Genomic DNA, 22,141 nt, shown 5'->3' with positions numbered 1-22,141 from the left:
CCAAAACACAACCGATCCTGTAGATTTAAGTGTTTGTCCACGGTCGCCTACTTGTTATCAGAGGCCCAGAATCCACATTCCTTTGTAAGAAAATATGAAATAACGTAAAACCATTTTTGCAGGCAAATAAATAAATAAATAAAAATTCAATTGGGGGGGGGGGAGTGACAAGAAATTTCCTGCACCGGGTACCACCTGATGTTGCTGCGCCTCTGCATGCAGCTTCCCAGCCAGGCCTGAGGGGAAGTGGGGGCAACTCAGTCGGAGCTTTAATGAACTGAACAGAGGGAAAGGCTCTGAGTCCTGGCAGTGCAGAGACTGTGTGAATGAGCTTACTGCTTAGCTTCTATTTCAATTGCTATTTTGTTAATGTTTCTAACATTGTTTTACAGATTCTTGATTTGTTAATCGCACGACTTGCCATAATTGTGAGGTTTAGCTTATTTTTTAGTTGCTGTTTCGTTAAGTGCCTGAGAATACCTTCTGTATCCTGAGCAAACCGTTTTGTACGACTGGCTTTTCGGACTGCGTTATTCTCACCAGGGTGGTGGCTTTGATTTGCCTTCCCATGATTGATCCTTGCACACGGCTTTGTGTTTCCTTTTTTTTAAAAAAAAAAGATATTTATTAAAGTTCCCAATTTTTACAAACAAAAAGAAAAAACAAACATAAAAATATTAAAAACACATAAATTTCATAACTTATTTTCTCATAACTTGTTTCCCCAACCTCCTCATACCTCCCCTTCTTGTATTCCCAGTTTGAGTTGTTTATACAGCAAATCCTTATCTCAAAGCATTACAGCTTAATGTTTCCAACTCAAGACCCATTGAAGAAAATCTCATCCAGTTCAATCTTTGAAAAACAGCTTTGAAAAACTTCTTCAGATTCTCCAGTGTGCTACCTTTGCCGTCGTGGTGGCAGGGGGTTGCCGTTCTGCGACTGGACTTATGCTACTTGTTGAACGGTTCATCCATCCAGTCTGTATAACGTTTATTGCACATGTATCTCATTAAGATACAGTTGTGCATTTATCCACTCCATGTTTACAGTATTTCCAGGCTTTGTTTTGCACGTGGCACCATAGTATGTTTGTTGTTTGAATGGTTACAAATCTATCTCTATTCTAGCTATTATTCTAGTAAATTTGGTTTTATACTTATAAGCCAGTTTGTGGTGGTGTTTTGTTGTATTATTATTGCTGTCACCACATTTGCTACTTTGGGTATATACTGTTCCTTCTTCTCAGCACATTAAGCTTCTTGAATGGCATTCCCAGCCTCCTGGCTTCTGTCTAGGCTGCCCTTGACAAAGATGCCTTCAGAGCAGCTTGGACAGAAGCCAAGAGGAGGAGAGACATTCCTTGGGGGCCAGAGGCACCCTGGCTGCCCCACCCCTCAGCCCCCTTCCCCACAGGGCTCCCTCCCTCTACCTGAGCTGCTTCCACAACAGTTGCTTCTCTACCACCACCAGGAATAGATGGAAGAGGAGGTCTTGCTGGCATCATCTGGTCACCTGTAAGAGACAGAGGTAAGTGGGAAGCCAGGAGTGCAGCTGCTCTCCAAAAAGTCTCACCTTCTGAGTGCATCTGGACATTTGGACCCATTTCATAATGTTGTTGCTTTGTTGTTTAGTCATTTAGTCGTGTCCGACTCTTCATGACCCCATGGACCAGAGCACGCCAGGCACTCCTGTCTTCCACTGCCTCCTGCAGTTTGGTCAGACTCATGTTTGTAGCTTTGAGAACATCTCGCAGGGTCTTTTCCAGGGAGTCTTCTCTTCTCATGAGGTGGCCAAAGTCTTGGAGCCTCAGCTTCAGGATCTGTCCCTCCAGTGAGCACTCAGGACTGATTTCCTTCAGAATGGAGAGGTTTGATCTTCTTGCAGTCCATGGGACTCTCAAGAGTCTCCTCCAGCACCAGAATTCAAAAGCATCAATTCTTCGGCGATCAGCCTTCTTTATGGTCTAGCTCTCACTTCCATACATCACGACTGGGAAAACCATAGCTTTAACTATACAGACCTTTGTTGGCAAGGTGACGTCTCTGCTTTTTAAGATGCTGTCTAGGTTTGCCATCGCCTTTCTCCCAAGAAGCAGGCATCTTTTAATTTCGTGACTGCTGTCACCATCTGCAGTGATCATGGAGCCCAAGAAAGTAAAATCTCTCACTGCCTCCATTTCTTCTCCTTCTATTTGCCAGGAGGTGATTTCATAATGTAGTTGGGTTAAAAAATACATCTCCCTTCCTTGGTACTCTTGGCCCCAAGTGTCTCCCCCCTCCCCCCCAAAAAAAGATGACCAGAACCCATGGATTCGTTTTGATATCCACAGAAAGGGACCAAACTTCTTGCAGGAAAGGGAGGGGTTGGGTTTTCGCTTTGGAGGACCTGCCCCCCCCCGTCTTACTTTCCTCTCTAGGAATCTAGCTCGTTTCCATTTAACCCTTGGCAAGCCGAGCGCACCCAACTCACGCCTTTCCCTCTCTCGAGAGCCGGAGCATCGCGCACCAATTGCATCCCGAGAAGGCGGAGGAGGAGAGGCTTATGCCCTTACTTCCGGCAAGGGATACATTCAGTTTTGGCCCCCTAACAGCTGGCCCCTGAACACGGGTCCCAAGAAATCTTCACTGGCTGCAGGTCCGCTGACCTTGAAAGCCCTAAATGGTCTCAGCCCAGTAGAAGTGAGGTTACTTCTCGGTTGTCGTGACTGCCCTGTGGAACGCCCTCCCACCAGATGTCAAGGAGATAAACCATCATACGACCTCCCTAGACGCCCGAAAAGCCTCCCCCGCCCCGTGGATGTTGCAGGAAAGTAAATGAAAACCCCGATGGAGGACAAAGAGGTAAAGGGGTCGCGGGGGGGGGGGGAGAGGAGAGAAAAGTACCCAGAGACCCCTGACAGCTCCCCAAAGCGCCTTCCGTGGGCCCCGTCGGCAGTGATGCGAAGGGGGCTTTTCTCGGCCCCTTAGGCGCCTTGGCAGGGGCGGGCATGAGGCCCTCGCTCAGGGGGTACCCATGAGGACCCCATCGCCCCGTGTCTCCCGCGCAGGCATCCCCGAAGCGCTGGGGGCTCCGTGCAGAGAAAGGTGGGCCACGAACGGGTTAACGGGCTGGAGGAATAGAGACGCCCCTGCCCCTCCCCTGCTTCTCTTGGGGGGGGGGCGCCTCCGGCTGGAGAGATGGGGGCGCAGGGTGTGAGATTAGCGGAGCCAAGGGAGCCTCTGGATGCAGGGGAGACTCAGGAGAGAGGGAGGGGGTCGAGGAAGTGGGGGAGAGGAAGGGGAGCATCCCTGGGGCAGGGAAGGGCAGCATTGGCGGCGGGGGGGGGGGAGATAGGAAGGACAGTCTATGGGGGGGGCGTCTCCATCGTGGCAGCCGCGGGGGATCTCTGGTAGGACAGCCTTGGCTTCTCCCTCCTGCCCAGGAATGGGCCACCCCTTCAGGGCAACCAGAGGGATCCCTGGAAAGTGGGGGGTCCTGTCCCCCCACCCTTCCTTCCTGCAAGCTCCATCCTCTTCCCAACCCCATAAGACCCTGCCCTGTCCAGACACAGCGATTCTGCCCAGTCCAACCATTGGTCCCCTGGAGAGGAGACGAAATCCCAAGAGGAAGAGGGGAGGGGAGAGGCCTTCTCAGAAGCAGCTCTTGGTTTCCGCAATCCCACCCAGGAAGCAGCCAGAAACCTTTTCCTGTCTCTCAGGCTTCCATCTTTATTGTCTTTTCCAATGAGGATGAGGATAATGTACACCTGTCATCAGAAACAGGGGTGCAGAGTCCATGGAATGGCTCTCAGGATTGATACAGAAGTTGCACCTCAAAAGCATTTCTGTTCCTCTTATTCTTTGTAGGCAGTGTCAGAGTGACTGACAAGCTGAGATACAATCCTTCATCATCCGATGACAGTGACTGCATGAATCATCCCAGTCAAAGGACCCATTTTCATGATAGAAAGTGCCTGTGGCTGGAGGCTCTACACACAGGGTGTGCCTGTGGAGGCCAGAGACTGCCAGTATTAGCACAGGTGAGGTGTGTGACCTCCCCAAATTTACAGAATGTATATGAATGAGATTTCCTGGGTGGGATTATAGTTTATGGCAACCCTGTGATTTTCTCCACCCATAACATTTTATGAGCTGATATTGAAGTACAAATTCCAAATTAATTACAAAAAATCACATGATAATAATAATAATAGTACAGTGGTACCTCGGGTTAAGGCTGCACACCTGGTCCTTCAGGGGCACAGTTGCCCCATCAGGACCAGGAAGGCCCCCACCCTCCCCCAGGGACAGTATTTCGGTCTTGTCAGGATTCAACCTCAATGTGTTACCCGCCATCCATCCTCCAACCACCTCCAAACAGACACACAGGGCATTCACCATCTTCACTAGTTCCAATTTAAAAGAAAGGAAGAGCTGGGCATCATCCACATAATGGTGAACACCCAGCCCAAACCCCCTGATGATCTCTCCCAGTGGCTGCATATAGATAGTAAAAAGCATGGGGGAGAGAATGGAGTCCTGAGGCACCCCACAAGTAAGCATCCAGGGGTCTGAACACCACTCTCTGGACATGGCCCAGGAGGAAGGAGGGGAACCGCTGCATAACAGGGTCCCCAGCTCCCCTAGAGGGTCCAGAAGGACACCATGGCCAAAGGTCTCCAAAGCAGCTGAGAGAACCAGGAAACAGCTTCCCCCTCAGCCTCTGGCCCGTTGGAGATCATCAACCAGCACAACCAGGGCAATTTCAGTCCCATGATGAGGCCTGAATCCCAGTTGGAAGGATCAGGGCGGCAGGAGCTTTCCTGGTCCTGCACCCCCAAAAGCTCCAGCCACAAGACTTTCATTAGCTTTGAAGAGGCCACCTGATACACTGTGGTCCTTTCTTCGCAAAACAAATATTTTGAATACTGTACTTTTCGCCCCATAGGACGCACTGGCCCATAGGACGCACCAAGTTTTTTTGGTGGGGGAAATAAAGGGGGGGGAATTATTCCCCCCCCCCAGCGCTTGCGGGGCAGGCAGCGGGGAGAAGCGCTCTTCTCCCTGCCGCCCGCCTGCAGACCAGGTCCGGGGACAGCGGGAAGATGCGCTGTGCCTCCCCGCTGTCCCCGGAGCTTGCGGGGCTGGCGGCGGGGAGAAGCACGCGTCTCCCCGCCGTAAGCCTCCAAACCACATCGGGAGACAGTGGGATGGCAGGGTTCCGCCTCCCCGCTGTCCCCCGACCTTGTGGGGCTGGCGCTGCGGCTCTCCTGAAGCCTCGAGAGCGAGAGGGGTCGGTGCACACTGACCCCTCTCGCTCTCCAGGCTTCAGCGAAAGCCTGCATTCGCCCCATAGGACGCACACACATTTCCCCTTCATTTTTGGAGGGGGAAAAGTGCGTCCTATAGGGCGAAAAATACGGTACTTTTACAGTGCTGTATGATGTAAATATGGGACGCGGGTGGCATTATGGGTTAAACCACAGAGCCTAGGACATGCCAATCAGAAGGTTGGCGGTTCAAATCTCCGCGGCGGAGTGAGCTCCCATTGCTCAGTCATGCTCCTGCCAACCTAGCAGTTCGAAAGTACCTCAAAGTATAAGTAGATAAATAAGTACCGCTCTGGCGGGAAGGTAAACGGTGTTTCCGTGCGCTGCTCTGCTTCGCCAGAAGCGGCTCAGTCATGCTGGCCACAAGACCCGGAAGCTGTATGCCGCTGGCTCCCTCGGCCAATAAAGCGAGATGAGCATCGCAACCCCAGAGTCGGCCACGACTGGACCTAATAGTCAGTGGTCTCTTTACCTTTACCTTTATGATGTAAATTTTGTTTCTGTTTCCCTTGTTCCACATCGGAGAGACTTTGATACACAGCTCTGAGCCCATCTCCCCACTTGAAACTGCTGTGTTTGTAGCACTGCCAGCCTGGGCAGTGGGTTTGGGGGTCCTGGGCTGCCTAGACCAGTGTTTCCCAAATGTTTTTGGGCAACGGCACACCTGTTAGCCGGAAAAAAATCTCGCGGCACACCACCATTAAAGCCCCGCCCCCGTGACGTCAGCGCGCAGCGTCACGCCGGGAGGGACGCACAGAAATGAAAGTTTTTTCCCTCCCCCTTGCCGGGGTGGGAGGAGGCAGCAGAGCGAGGGCAGCTGAGGCGGCGGCGGCAGCTGAGGCGGCGGCGGCTGCGATAGCGGGCGGAGGAGGAGCCGTCGCCGGGAGTTGCTGCTGCTGCTGTTGCTGCTGCTGCCCGGACATGCCGGCCTCCTCCTCCTCCGCTGTCTCGCGCGCCTCCCTTTTGCGCGCGCTGCCCCGCCGCTCGGCACCACCACCGCGGAGCCGCCCCGGCTCGACGCGGATCCTCGCCGCCGCCGCCGCCTCTCGCCGCCGCCTCTCGCCCGCCTCCCTCCCACGGCACACCAGCCGGTGTCTCACGGCACAGTAGTGTGCCGCGGAACACCGGTTGGGAAACACTGGCCTAGACAACCAGACCCCCTTCTCAGCCCGGCTGATATGGTCCCAAGGAAAGCAGAGCAGTATGTTTGGCACCAGCTTGGCTGCAGGAGTTGAATGAAGAAGGTGTGCAGGACACCATCCAACTGTCTTAGAGACTCCACTCTGGATTTGTGTGGGTTTCCCTCCATAGCCTTTTCTTCTTCTGAAGACAACTCACGAAGCAGTGAAGGTTTAGGAGCAGAGCTTTCCTTCTCAATGGGCTTCCTTCCCCGGTTGACGATCCCATCTGCCCTTCACTTTCCTCTTCCGCACAGGAAGAATCTGCCTTCTAGACTGTTCTTCTCATCCTCTCCATCCACCAGGGCTTGACTTCAGGTGCAGCAGAATGGTCCAGCCCCCCAAGGATTTGAGACCTATCAGCTATCCTCACCTGGTTTTGCAGGCCGGTTGAAGCCATTCCTGGGATTGTGGCCCCTGATTCATCCTGACAGCTTCTGGAAGGCACAGGTGAGAATTGAGTGCAGGGTGGGGACCACCAAAGGTACTACCGCTCCCATAACACCCCATGACATCAGATAATAGCGATATTTGAGACAGAACAGGAATAAATTCATGTCTCTAGAAATAACACAACTTCAGGCCATCAATAAATGAACACTACATATTCAAGATTGAAGTTTTCACTAGTACAGTTATCCATTTGCCTTTAATATGCAGCTTTTTCAGTGTCACTTTAGGATAGTCAGAAGACAGGCACGAGATCAGGCCGCACATCATTATGATAAGGAGCAATGGGGGTGGGTGTTTCTGCCTGGGATTCCCATGTGCTTTCCTTCCACTTCTTCTGCTCTCTCCATGCAATGCAAGGCATGTAGATGGAGGTCCATCTCCAAGAACAGGAGCTTCCCTGAGCACCCATTCAGCTGACCCCAAGCACCAAGCCTTGTCACTAGTTCTCTGACTGACCCAGACCACAGTCCTGGAGAAGATGTAGACCTGGGCCTCCCAAAATGGTCCACATGGACCTCTTGTGGCCAATGAGACTGTGCAGGTGATTCATAAAGATCTAGAGGTGGATGCAGGATTATGATGCAGAGGATGGGGAATGTCCAAACGAACGATGGAACAGAGAAAGAGAGGGCCTGCATGGACAGAGAGCAGCTGCCTTTCCTGTGAGGAAACAATTGATTTGAAAAGGCTGTATTCCAAGATCATGCTGCTTTATTAACAATGATTGAGGATTATGAAAGGTGGTGATGCATTACTATCATTTGATGACATTGCTTTTTCATTTCCAAAAATTTGGGAACATGGGTAGGACATGGGAGAATGTAGGAGATGTTGATATAAGAGAAGGGGCTAATGGCGCTTGATGTGCTCTCTTTCCCTTTGTTCTCTTCCTTGAAACCCAAACAGGATTTCCTTTCCTCCCACTCTGAAGAAGGTGATGGAGAAGACATTCAGAATTCCAAGGAATGGGGCACCTTTCGTTTCATGAGGAATAGAAATTAAAATGTGTGAAATGTGGGATATGCTTCATTGAATGAGCACACATAGCTCACATCAATGACTCCAAGAGGGGAGAAAACATTTAAAGGTATGGAGAGTGGGAAAAGTTTCACTGATAGTAGAAAACTTAGAACACATCAGCGGACTCACAAGGGCAAGAAAGGATTCCAATGCAGGGAGTGTGGGAAGAACTTCAGTCAGAGAGGACTCCTCAATATACACCAGCGGACTCACACAGGGGAAAAACCATTTAAATGCATGGAGTGCGGAAAAAGCTTCCGTCAGAGTGGACACTTAAGTGCACATCTACGGACTCACACGGGTGAAAAGCCTTTTAAATGCATGGAATGTGGAAAAAGCTTCAGTCGGAGTGGACATTTAAGTTCACATCGACGGACTCACACGGGTGAAAAACCATATAAATGTATGGAGTGTGGAAAGAGCTTCAGTAAGAGTGGACACCTCAGTAAACATCACCAGACTCACACAGGGGAGAAACCATATGAATGCAGGGAGTGTGGGAAGAGCTTCAGTCAGAATGCAGACCTTAAATTACACCAGCGAACTCACACTGGTGAAAAACCATATAAATGTATGGAGTGTGGAAAGAGCTTCAGTCAGAGTGGTCACCGCAATATGCATCAACGGACTCACACAGGGGAGACACCATTTAAATGTATGGAGTGCGGAAAGAGCTTTAGTGATAGTGGAAACCTTAGAAAACATCAACGGACTCACACAGGGGAAAAACCATTTAAATGTATGGAGTGTGAAAAGAGCTTTAGTGATAGTGGAAGCCTTAGAATACATCAACGGATTCACACAGGGGAGAAACCATATAAATGTATGGAATGTGGAAAGAGCTTCAGTCACGATTCAGGCCTTAGAATACATCAACGGACTCACACAGGGGAGAAACCATATGGATGTATGGAGTGTGGAAAGAGCTTCAGTCGGCTTGGAACCCTTAGAATACATCAACGGACTCACACAGGGGAGAAACCATTTAAATGCATTGAGTGTGGAAAGAGCTTCAGTTCAGATGGATACCTTAGAACACATCAACGGACTCACACAGGGGAGAAGCCATATAAATGTATGGAATGTGGAAAGAGCTTCAGTTACGATTCAGGCCTTAGATCACATCAACGGACACACAAAGGGGAGAAACCATAAGAATGCATGGAATGCGGAAAGAGATTCAGTTTCATTGCAATGCTTAGAAGTCATCAGCGGACTCACTCAGGGGAGAAACCATTTAAATGCATGAAGTGCGGAAAAAGCTTCAGTCAAAGGGGAACTCTTAGAAAACCTCAGCAGACACACAGGGAAGAAACCATTTAAATGTATGGAGTTTGGAAGGAACTTCAGTTCGAGTGGAACCCTTGATTTACATCAACAAACTCCCACATGAGAGAAACCATATAAATGTCAAGTAGACAGAGGTTCAGTCCTAGTGGAAGTCCTACATCAACAGACTCATGGACAGGAAGAACTTTACCAGTTGACACCCTACAAACCCATCAACCCTCAAAGAGGAGAAGCTGTTTAAAGGGAAAGATTGCAGAAAGTGCTTTAGTTATAATGGAGTGTTTAAGGAACATCTAAGGACTCAGAGGGGAGAACCCATTTAGATGTATGGAGTGTGGGACATGTTCCTTTCAGAGTTTACCCTTCTTCACAGCAATGAACTCAACTCAGCAGAAAATCCATTTTAAAAGCATGTCATGTATTTGAAGTTCTGGTGTTTATATGTAAAATTGTATAGTAATGAAATAATGAAGGTAATGTCTCACACTAGTGAGTATAATTTTAGATGTAAGGTACCTTTTGATAGTGAGGGGGAGTTGGTGAATCTGGATTTCTGGTGGTGAGTGAGGATTAGGGCTGGGCATATATTGATCTCATCCTATACCAGTTTCTAGACCATATCGTGATAACCTTTCAAAAACAATGGATATGGCAACACACCACAGATCACAGTGTGTTTTTCTGGGATGCCCATTTGCCTGGAAGCAGGAGGCAGAAAGTTTTTCTTCATGAAGCCCCTGCAGATGCCGAGTTGCTGACTTCCCTCCCAGATGACAGGAAGCAAAAGACACACATCCATTGCCCTGTGTCCTTCCAGCCTCTTTCCTCCCTTGCTCCCTTCTGCCGGTTTGTGTGCCTGACTTACATATCTTGTGTGGTGTATTTTTTTACTGTGAAACTGGATTGGCTCTCAGGAGCTACGTTTTGTGCCTCACTGGGGACCCAGTGAGAACTGTATGCTCTGAAAGCTCAGTAAACTATTACTGAAGAAGTCCTGCTGCCTCTGTGTGTGTTTTTGACCTCAGTGTGGGACTTTCTCTACATATGGCCCCTACCCTGCTGCTACTTGGCCCATGCCCTGGAGTTGCTCTACTCAAGCATGCAAGACGGTTTTTGCACCAAACTCTGTCAACCCCCCACCGCATGATCTCCAAGCACTGCTTCTTCACCAGAACTTCATCCCTGCCTCCTAAGCATTCTGAAGAAAACTTATACAGTGGTGCCTCGCAAGACGAAATTAATTCGTTCTGCGAGTTTTTTCACATTGCGAATTTTTCATCTTGCAAAGCACCTCTTCAAGCAATGCACCCTGGGTATTAACGGTTTTAAGAAAAAGGAAACAAACTTGCAAGACGTTTTCGTCTTGCGAAGCAAGCCCATAGGGAAATTCGTCTTGCCAAGCAACTCAAAAAACTCTTTCGTCTTGCGAGTTTTTTGTCTTGCGAGGCATTCATCTTGCGAGGTAGCACTGTAATACTGTAAGTTAATGGGTGATTTCCCCCCCGAGCCTAATTTCAAGAGAGCGAAGGAGGGGCTGCAGGTACCAGGGAAGTCTCCTGGGGGGGGCCATCTTCACTCATGAACCCCTGGACATTTTACTGCCACCAGCAAACTTTGCCCCCTCCCTGCTGCCTCCTAAGTCTTGATCATTTATGAACAAGTTGAAAAGCCACAGGTCCCAATACTGATCTTGAGGGGACTCCGCTTCTGCTCCTCTCCATTCAGAGTACCGTCCCTTTATTAGTACGTTTTCCACCCTCCCGCCTGCCTTCTGCGCAGTGAAGGGAACCCTGGAGAAAAGATCTGGGGTGAATTTTGCTTCCCCACACAACCAGCACTGCTCAGCATTCAGGGAAATGGAAGAGGAAAGCTGGCCACAATCCAAGAGACTGAGGTCAGCAGAAAACGAAGCAAAGCCTACTCCAAGAGAAACCTCTTCAGCTTCCAGCCCGTCTGCTCCCACAATGGCTGAAGAAGAATTGCCATTTGGGAACGGCACAGCTGAATGGAATCCCCACAATCGCTCCTGCTGGAGGAATAGGGGCACTTAGCCCTATACTCAAAGCTGATGGCCAGTGATAAGGAAAATCCCGGGTTGAGAGGTCCCAGCTCGTTGGGGTGCAAGTCCCCCATGAGTCTGTGAGGTCAGTGAAAGAAGGAAGTTCCAGCCCAGTACAGTGGTACCTCGAATTACAAACTGCTCATGTTACAAACGCTTCACATTATAAACTCCGCTAACCTTGAAGAGTTACAGACCTCCGGAACGACTTAAGTTCATAACTAGAGGTACCACTGTAATCTGAAGCAAACCAGAGATCAGTAGACCACAATATTTATTGTTGCGCAAGAGATTCCCACACAGAGCAAGAACCCTGAGCCTGGGGTGACATCAACCTTTTTAACTCCCCCCCTTCACCCAAAATACATTATGAGCAGCATCCTCACTAGTATGTCACAAGTGGGGAGGGGTATCAAAGGGTTACACAAGTTCAGCAGTTCCTCCTTCTATCAGATACATCTCCGGACACCTCTCAAGTACCCACCACCCAGAGAACAATAAAACTATCGACATACATCCTTGCACTCAGGGCTTCTCCTGAGATGGGCTTCCAGAACACCTGGCTTGGTCAGCTGCCTCTGTGGAAGTCTATTGTCGCCCCTTGGTCACTCCCTGGGTGGGGCGAAGTGTACCTGCTCTCACGCTCAGGGGATTATGGCAGGAGGCCCTGTTCTCACTGCCTACGTGGCTATCCGCTTCAAGGGTCATGGAGGAGGGTGAGGCCTAAATTCACCTTAAAATGGCATTGGAATGGGAAGAATTGCTATTATATGAATTTGCAAAGTTAGGTATCTTTCCCTGAGCTGTCAAGCTGAAAGGATACATTCAGACACAATCTTTGTAACAGTGTAGCAACTTTAGGCAATCGAAACCAAAATGGATACATTTAATATACGTTGCCCATAGTCTGAGCAGCAGGAGGGCGCTGAGACTACCATGCAAAGGCTGAGCTGAATGGCCGGTTTGGAGGCAGTTTCAGCTGTCTACGGATTCCCCCATTGGCTAGCTGTCAAAGCATAGCGCTCTTGATTGGTGAGCTTCAGTTATTCATAAATCCCATTCATAAAACACAAAGTCCGTAAATCCCATTCATAAAATGCAGAGACTGTGTTTTCCTGTATTTATACGATGTGTGTGTTGTTCTTGTGCGACTGAGGGGAGAGGGGTTTTGGACCCAGGAGATAATGTCAGATGGTAAACACACACACACCCTTGTAATTTCCATAACAGCAGGAAGGAATTCCCCCACTCTTGTCACATGCAGCTGGGCTCACTTGCCAGAGCCACCTGGAGATCCTGACGGCAATAGCCATCATCCCTGACCACTGGTCTTGCTAGCTCAGGGTGATGGGAGCCGTAGTCCAAAAGCAGCTGGAGACCCAAGTTTGGGAAACCCTCTTCTCCCTGAAGGACAAAGGGGGGGTTCACTTGCATCAGAGCGTCAGGTGAGCCCTGCAGGATCAGGCCCAAGGGGCCCCTGTCCTCCCAGGGGCCAAGCAGGGGCCTCTTCTGGGAAGCCCACCGGCAGCACTTGAGCACCAGAGAAGGGGGGAGGTGCATTTCTTCTAGGGACACATTTCTGGGGTCCCCATGGTGCCCCCCAGCCTGGCTCCACTCGGCCAGGGCAGCTGGTTTTGTTTCGCTGCAGGTGAGCCTGCCCTGTGCAACGTGGGGCTCTTAAGGGAACTTGGGGGGGGGCAGAGGGGCTGCAGCACCAAGACCTAAAACACGGAGGGATCTAAGCTCGTGGGGTGGGGGAGGGGAGCATTTTGCAATGCAAACCTTGTAGGGGGAAGGGACCCACTTTGCAGCTGGATCGCCGGGATCAGCCCCTCCCCCGCTCTCCTGATCCACGAAAGGTAAAAGGGAGGGGGAAACCTTTCTCTTCCTCTCCCCCCCTCAATTCTTTCCCTCCCCTCCCGGCACATCCTCCTCTCACCCCGCCCCCACAACCCCAGATCCCGCCCCCAAACATCCCACCCCTTCCTCCTCCTCCTCCAATCCGGCTCTTCTGTCCCAGGAATGGGGGGGGGTGAGCCCCCTCCCACCCTGCCTGCTTCTCCCGCAAGTGAAGCGTCCACTCCGGATTGCTGCTCTGATCCGTAGCTCTAGGGGGGCGCTTTCGGAAAGGGGAGGGAGGAGGCAGGGGACACCCCCCCCCCCGTGGATGTTGCAGGAAAGGAGAATCGGGAGCGAGGACAAAGAGGTAAAGGGGTCCCGGGGGGGGGAGAGGGGGGTAAGGACCCAGAGCAGCGGCGTAGCGTGAGTTGTCAGCACCCGGGGCAACGCAAGTAATTTGCGCCCCCCAACCCCTAACCTGCGAGTTGCCGCCTGGCGCTGCCGCGCAAACAACGCTGCTTGCCCGGAGGAGGATGGAGGCAGAAGCAGCCGCCGCCTGTGGCTGGGCCGAGGGGATGGCGGCGGCGGCAGGGTGCAGAGGCTGCCCGTGCCCGGCCAGGCGTCGGTGGCGGCGTCGGCGCTGCTGCAGCGGCTGCTCCTCCTGCGAGCAGTGAGCGGAGCGCAGCCACAGCGACGGCGGGGGGCGCGCGCGCTAGGGCGCAAGGCTGGCGGTGGCGGCGGGGAGCCCGGCGGAGGAAGGAACTTGTCCCTTCCCTCTGGACTCGCGCCCCCCCCCCCCGATGTTGCGCCCGGTGCGGTCGGCACCCCTGGCACCCCCCACGCTACGCCACTGACCCAGAGACATAGGCGCCGACTCCATGGGGCTTGAGGGGGCCCGAGCCCCCTCAAAAATTCGTTTGGGGGGGCTCAGCCCCCCCAATAATCTCGGGCGGCGGTGGGCGCGTCCGCGGCTTTTATAGGGCGCCCGGCGCGCACCAGCTCGATAACGGGCACCGGCGCGGCGGGGGGCGCCGGGCCGGGGGAGGAGGGCGGCCGGCCTGTCTCCTTGGCAACCCCATTGAGCAGCGCCGGCTCCCCCGGGAGGGCCATCCCCCCGCGCCGCCGATCGCCAACACCGCCGACGCTGTGGCTGCCCGAGCCCGAGCCTGAGCCTGAGCCCTACCCGAAGCCCGAGCCCGAGCCCGAGCCCAAGCCCGTCAGTCAGTCAGTCAGTCAGGAAGGAAGGAGAAATGGGGAGGGAGACGAGGGAGGAAAATTGCGCGCAGGGTGAAGAAAGGAGAAGGGCGAACGAGACGAGCTTCCAACCCAAAAAAGGGCTGGAAGACTGGGAGGATGCAGGATCGGGAAAGAAAGCGACGCCTTCCCCGCCCGCGACGTCGCCCGCTTGTCATTGGCAGCGCAGCGGGCGCCCAGAGGGGCTGGGCACCGGCGCAGGGCCGCTCCGCAGCCGCGGAGGACAGCTGCGCGGCTAGCAAGGTGTGCCGCGTAGAGCGCGGCCCTTGTGTGGCCCGGTGGCCAGGCAAGCTTGGGCGGGGACCCCCATGCAAATCTAAGACGGGAGAAGAGGGCAGAGCAAAGGGGGTCCCTTCCCCAACCTCCGGCTCTGAGACTTCCCTGCGCCCCAGAAAAGCGAAAGGATTTTCTCTTCTTCTTTTTTTATAAATATTTTATTAAGGTTTCAAATACAAAGTTAGAAACATACACTGAAGAAAAAAGTAAAAGAACAAGAAAAAGAAAAAAAGAAAAAGAAGAAAAGAAAACCAACCATTCAACACATTTTTTATATAACTAACTGGACTTCCTCGCATCTCCCTTACCCTGCATTCTTTATAATAAAGATATCAGCAAATTATTACCTTGTTTCGTACCTTATTTTGTACTTTTCAAATACTATACCTCTAAATTTAACATACTTTTCATCAGTTACTTATATCTTAAATTAAACATAGTATTACCTTAGATTTTGACCTTTTCTTACTTAAAATATAATTTCCTGTTTCCCAAATCTAATTGCTGAAGCTATAGTTTCCGAATCGTGTAAATTTTTAACATTCATACAACTTATATTGTTTTTGTAAATAGTCCTTAAATTTTTCCCAGTCCTCTTCCGTTGTTTCTTCTCCCAAATCTCGGATTCTGCCAGTCATTTCAGCCAGTTCCATGTAGTCCATCAATTGCGTCTGCCACTCTTCCAGTGTGGGCAAATCTTGTGTCTTCCAATATTTTGCGATAAGTATTCTTGCTGCTGTAGTTGCATACATAAAGAAAGTTCTATCCTTCTTTAACACTTTCTGGCCAACAATGCCCAAGAGGAAGGCCTCTGGTTTCTTGGGAAAGGTATACTTAAATACCTTTTTTAACTCATTATAGATCATTTCCCAGAAGGCCTTCACTTTTGGACAAGTCCACCAGAGGTGAAAGAATGTCCCTTCAGCCTCCTTACATTTCCAACATTTATTATCAGACAGGTGATATATTTTTGCAAGCTTGACTGGGGTCATGTACCACCTATAAATCATTTTCATAATATTTTCCTTCAAGGCATTACATGCCGTGAATTTCATTCCGGTGGTCCATAACCTTTCCCAGTCCTCAAACATGATGTTATACCCAATATCCTGAGCCCATTTTATCATGGCTGATTTGACTGTCTCATCCTGAGTGATTTTCTCTTCAACCTGCCCTCCATCCTCTTGCAGAAAACTCTTTGCCTGCCCTGCCCGTATCTCGTTTTTGCTTTTTAATTCCACACACGCACCCTTCGGACTTCGTGGCAATCGGGCGCGCGGGTGCGTTTCCTAAGAGAGTGAGGACCCCCGCCTCCTCCCCACCTGCTCCCTCGCCAGCCGCGCGCCCTAGCCGGAGAGCCCCGGCCGTCCCCATCGCGCAATCGGCTGGATCTCCCTTCAGCAGGCCGTGCTCACAACTCGGCCCAGGGACCCCCCAGCAGCGGATCTCCGGCCCAGCTGAAGAATCCGGCAACAAGCCCCCTCCTCCCCAATCGCTCCGCCGAAATACGCTCCAAAACCCCCCAGATAGGCCGCCGGCCGCCAAGTCTAGTGGCGCCCTGAGCGAGGGTCTCTCCCCAACACCGCCACCTCGAACTGCGTTCTCCCGGCTACCCGAGCGAACCAGCGGCAGGACCCCGGTATGGGCCCCCCCAATATTTTTTATAAGTCGGCGCCCCTGCCCAGAGACCCCCGCCAGCTCCCCCAAGCGCCTTCCGTGGGGCCTGGATCCCGGCACGCGTGCTGCGAAGGGGCGGAGATGGGGCGCCCACCCACGAGAACTCCCTGGCCCCGTTTCCCCCGCGTAGGCATCCCTGGGGCGCGGAGAAGTGGGCCAGGAAAGGGTTAAGGGGTGCGGGAGGCGCCTGGATAGAGACCCCCCTGTCCCTCCCCATGTCGTCTTGGGGGGCCCCTCCAAAGAGAGATGGGGGCGCATGGCGAAGGGTGAGCCAAGGGGGACTCTGGGTGCAGGGGGTGCCAAGGGCGAAGGTAGCAGGGGGGCACCCCTGGGGCAAGGAAGCACAGCATGGGGGGGGGGAGATAGCCCGAGCGGCCGCCTTGGCTTCTCGCTCCCGCCCAGGAATCGACCCCCCGCACTTCAAGGCGACCAGAGAGGGAGCCCTGGAAAGTGGGGGTCCTGCCCCCCTTCCTTTTGGCAAACCCCATCCTCTTACTGCCCCACAAGCCCCCATAAGACCCTGCCCTGTCCAGACACAGCCATTCTGCCCAGTCCAACCACTGGTCCCCTGGAGAGGAGAGGAAATCCCGAGAGGAAGAGAGGAGGGGGGAGGCCTTCTCAGAAGCGGCTCTTGGTTTCTGAAATCCCACCCAGGAAGCAGCCAGAAACCCTTTCCTCTCTCTCAGGCTTCCATCTTTAAGTCTCTTTTCCACCACCTGCTTCATTGAGGATGAGGATAATGTACACCTGTCATCAGAAATGGGTGCAGAGTCCGTGGAATGGCTCTCAGGATTGATACAGAAGTTGCACCTCAAAAGCATTTCTGTTCCTCTTATTCTTTGTAGGCAATGTCAGAGTGACTGAGAAGCTGAGATACAATCCTTCAGCATCTGATGACAGCGACTGCATGAATCTTCCCAGTCAAAGGAGCCGTTTTCATGATAGACAGTACCTGGGGCTGGAGGCTCTACACACCGGGTGTGCCTGTGCAGGCCAAAGACTGCCAGTATTAGCACAGGTGAGGTGTGTGACATTCCCAAATTTACAGACTGTATGTGAATGAGAGTTTGTGGGTGGGATTATAGTTTACGGCAACCCTGTGATTTTCTCCACCCATAACATTTCGTGAGCTGATATTGCAGTACGAATTCCAAAATAACCACAGAAAATCACATGATAATAATAATAGTGCAGTGGTACCTCGGGTTAAGAACTGAATTCGTTCTGGAGGTCCATTCTTAACCTGAAACTGTTCTTAACCTGTGGTACCACTTTAGCTAATGGGGTCTCCTGCTGCCGCCGCACAATTGCTCATCCTGGAGCAAAGTTCTTAACCCAAGGTACTATTTCTGGGTTAGCAGACTCTGTAACCTGAAGTGTCTGTAACCTGAGGTACCACTGTAAAAGTTATAGTATTAGTATCTTCCTACAGCCACTCTGGGCAGCTTACGGTACATATAGGTAAAGGTAAAGGGACCCCTGACCATTAGGTCCAGTCGTGGCCAACTCTGGGGTTGCAGCGCTCATCTCACTTTATTGGCCGAGGGAGCCGGCGTACAGCTTCCAGGTCATGTGGTCAGCATGACTGAGCTGCTTCTGGCGAACCAGAGCAGCGCATGGAAAGACCGTTTCCCTTCCCACCACTTATCTACTTGCACTTTGATGTGCTTTTGAACTGCTGCTAGGTTGGCAGGAGCAGGGGCCGAGCAACGGGAGCTCATCCTGTTGCGGGGATTCAAACCACCAACCTTCTGATCTAGACTCTGAGATGTAACCCACAACGCCACCTGTGTCCCTACAGTACATATACAAGACAGTAAAACATCAAACATTAAAAACCTCCTGATACAGCTGTCTTCTAAATGTCGGATGGTTGCCTACTTCCTTGCCCTCTGAAGGGAGGGCATTCCACGGGGCAGGAAGCCCTCTGCCTGGTTCCCTGGAACTTCACTTCTAACAGCAAGGGAACCAGCAGAAGACCCTCAGAGGCAGACCTCTCTGTCCAGACTGAACGGTGGGGGAGAAGATGCTCCTTGAGGTCCACAGGGCCGAGGCTGATGAGGGCTTTAGGGTGCAGATCTTGCTCCTCCATAATGATTGATGTATAGTTAGCAGAGTAGGAAAAAACACTCAGAAAAATTTGTTACTGAATACAGATAAACTTAACAGGATCCAAAAAATTGCAAAAATGTAACTCACAGTAAAACCCTGACTTAGCAAACCAAAACAGCACTCAAGTAAGAAACAGACAAGCAGAGTAGAGTAATATCAGAATAGGAAGTGGGAGCAGGCGCATTTCAATACTGCAATTTATATATAATTCAATGTCAGGGATCATGCTGTGTTATTAAAAATGATTGAGGATTATGAAAGGTACCTGATGCATTACTACCGTTTGACAAAATACCATTTTCATTTCCTTTTTTTAATAAATATTTTTATTACATTTTCAAAAACATAGTCAGATATATAAAAGTCATAGATAGAAAATTATATAAACAAAGAAAAAGAAAAAGAAATAAGAAAAAGAAATCCACTTTTCAAAACATTTTTCCATAACCAACCGGACTCCCTCGCATCTTCCCACCATGCGTTCTTTGCAATAAAAATATCAGCAAATTATTACCTTATTTCATATCTTAATTTGTACTTTTCAAATATTATACTTTTAGATTTAAAATACCTTTTGTCAATTACTTATACTTTAAATCAACCATAGTATTATTTTGAATTTCCACCTTTTCTTATAACTTGTTTTCCGATTCAATAAATCTAATCGCTGAAGCTAAAATTTCCAAATCGTGCAGTTTTTAACATTCATACAATTTATAATATTTTTGTAAATAGTCCTTAAATTTTTTCCAGTCCTCTTCCGTTATTTTTCTCCCAAATCTCGGATTCTGCCAGTCATTTCAGCCAGTTCCATGTAGTCCATCAATTGCGTCTGCCACTCTTCCAGTGTGGGTAGATCTTGTGTCTTCCAATGTTTTGCAATGAGAATTCTTGCTGCAGTAGATGCATACATAAAAAAGGTTCTATCCTTTTTTAACACTTTCTGGCCGACGATTACCATTTTCATTTCCTAAAAACTGGGGACATGGGTAGGACATGGGAGAATGTAGGAGATGTTGAAATAAGTGAAGGTGGTAATGGCGTTTGATGTGCCCCTTTCCCTCTGTTATCTCTTTCCTGAAACCCAAACAGGATTTCCTTTATGCCCACTCTGAAAAAGGTGATGGAGAAGACAGAATTGCAGGGGACAGGGCGCCATTAAAATGTGTGAAATGTGGAATATGCTTCACTGAATGAGCACACATAGTTCATATCAACGAACCCAAAAAGGAAATAACCCATTTAAAGGTATGGAGTGCGGAAAGAGCTTCTCTTTCAATGCAAAACTTAGAACACACCAGCGGACTCACAGAGAGAGAAAACGTTTTAAGTACAGGGAGTGTGGGAAGAACTTCACTCAGAGTGGAAACCTTAAATTGCACAAATGGACTCACACAGGGGAGAAACCATATGAATGTATGGAGTGTGGAAAGAACTTTAATAATAGTGGAAGCCTTAGAAGACATCAACGGACTCACACAGAAGAGAAACCATATAAATGTATTGAGTGTGGAAAGAGCTTCAGTGATAAAGGAAACCTTAGGAAACATCAACGGACTCACACAGGGGAGAAACCATATAAATGTATCGAGTGTGGAAAGAGCTTTAGTGATAGTGGGAAACTAAGAATACATCAACGGACTCACACAGGGGAGAAACCATATAAATGTATTGAGTGTGGAAAGAGCTTTAGTGATAGTGGAACTCTTAGTAAACATCAACGGACTCACACAGGGGAGAAACCATTTAAATGTATGGAGTGTGAAAAGGACTTCAGTCAGAATGGGCACCTTAGATCCCATCAACGGACCCACACAGGGGAGAAACCATTTCAATGTATCAAGTGTGGAAAGAGCTTTAGTGATAATGAAAATCTTAGAAGACATCAACGGACTCACACAGGAGAGAAACCATATAAATGCACTGAGTGTGGAAAGAGCTTCAGTAATAAAGGAAACCTTAGGAAACATGAACGGACTCACACAGGGGAGAAACCATTTAAATGTATCGAGTGTGGAAATGGATTTAGTGAAAATGGAAGCCTTAGACAACATCAACGGACTCACACAGGGGAGAAACCATTTCAATGTATCGAGTGTGGAAAGAGTTTTAGTGATAGTGGAAATCTTAGAAAACATCTACGGACTCACACAGGGGAGAAACCATATAAATGCATGGAGTGTGGAAAGAGTTTTAGTGATAGTGGAAGCCTTAGAACACATCAACGAACTCACACAGGTGAGAAACCATTTAAATGTATGGAGTGCGGAAAGAGCTTCAGTCAGAGTGCACACCTTAGACAACATCAGCGGACTCACACAGGAGGGAAACCTTTTAAATGTATGGAGTGTGGAAAGAGCTTCAGTTATAGTGGAAACCTGAGAGTACATCAACAGACTCACACAGGGGAGAAACCATTTAAATGTATCGAGTGTGGAAAGAGCTTCAGTCAGAATGGAAATCTTAGAAAACATCAGCAGACACACAGGGTAGAAACCATTTAAAGGTATGGACTGTAAAAGGAGCTTCAGTCAGAGTGGAACCCTAGATTTATGTCAACAAACTCACACAAAAGACAAACCTAATGGAAGTCCTACATCTACAGACTCATGGACAGGAATAACTTTTAACAGTTGACACCCTACAAACCCATCAACCCTCAAAGAGGAGAAGCTGTTTAAAGGGAAAGATTGCAGAAAGTGCTTTAGTTATAATGGAGTGTTTAAGGAACATCTAAGAGCCAGTGTGGTGTAATGGTTAAGAGTGGTAGATTCGTAATCTGGGGAACCATGTTTGCGTCTCCGCTCCTCCACCTGCAGCTGCTGGGTGTCCTTGGGCCAGTCACACTTCTCTGAATTCTCTCAGCACCACTCACCTCACAGAGGAAGGGAAAGGAGAATGTTAGCCGCTTTGAGACTCCTTCGGGTAGTGATAAAGCGGGATATCAAATCCAAATTCTTCTTCTTCTCGGAGGGGAGAACCCATTTAGATGTATGGAGTGAGGAATGTGTTCCTTTCAGAGTTTACTCTTCTTCACAGCAATGAACTCAACTCAGCAGAAAATCCATCTTAAAAGCATGTCATGTATTTGAGGTTCTGCTGTTTATGTGTAAAACTGCATAGTAATGAAATAATGAAGGTACCGTCTCACACTAGTGAGTGTAATTTTAGATGTAAGGTACCTTTTGATAGTGAGGGGGAGTTGGTGAATCTGTATTTCTGGTGGTGAGTGAGGATTAGGGCTGGGCATATATTGATCTCATCCTATACCGGTTTCTAGACCACATTGTGATAACCTTTGGACAACAATGGATATGGCAATTCACCACGAATCACAGTGTGTGTTTCTGGGATGCCCATTTGCCTGGAAGCAGCCGGCAGAAAGCTTTGTTTTGTGAAGTCCCTGCAGATGCCGAGTTGCTGACTTCCCTCCCAGATGACAGGAAGCGAAAGACACACTTCCATTGCCCTGTGTCCTTCCAGCCTCTTTCCTCCCTTGCTCCCTTTTGCCGGTTTGTGTGCCTGACTTAGATATCTTGTGTGGTGTATTTTTTTACTGCTGAAACTTGATTGGCTCTCACAAGCAAAGGGGGGGGGGACCCAGTGAGAACTGTATGCTTTGAAAGCTCAGTAAACTGCTACTGAAGAAGTCCTGCTGCCTCTCTGTGTGTT

General features: G+C 49.7%; 2 protein-coding genes across 2 annotated transcripts; both read left to right on the top strand.

The window, feature by feature from the left end:
• Positions 1–816: 816 nt before the first annotated feature.
• On the top strand, positions 817–21,056 carry LOC308595702 (uncharacterized protein). Its single transcript, XM_081210333.1, has 3 exons — positions 817–1,534; positions 17,213–17,375; positions 19,562–21,056. Exon 3 carries the CDS (start codon positions 19,663–19,665, stop codon positions 20,971–20,973), a length of 1,311 nt encoding a protein of 436 aa, XP_081066459.1. The 5' UTR covers positions 817–1,534; positions 17,213–17,375; positions 19,562–19,662; the 3' UTR covers positions 20,974–21,056.
• Positions 2,557–10,126, top strand: LOC308595740 (uncharacterized protein). The gene is made up of 3 exons (XM_081210414.1): positions 2,557–2,843; positions 6,795–6,939; positions 7,849–10,126. The coding sequence occupies exon 3, from the start codon at positions 7,999–8,001 to the stop codon at positions 9,115–9,117; it is 1,119 nt and encodes a 372-aa protein (XP_081066540.1). The 5' UTR covers positions 2,557–2,843; positions 6,795–6,939; positions 7,849–7,998; the 3' UTR covers positions 9,118–10,126.
• Positions 21,057–22,141: the final 1,085 nt, after the last annotated feature.

This window comes from Podarcis bocagei (assembly GCF_964188305.1).
Source record: "Podarcis bocagei genome assembly, chromosome: 10".
In the NCBI taxonomy this organism is placed as follows: Eukaryota; Metazoa; Chordata; class Lepidosauria; order Squamata; family Lacertidae; genus Podarcis; species Podarcis bocagei.
Note: the sequence above shows the minus strand (reverse complement) of the source record. Positions and strands in the feature narration are given on the sequence as shown.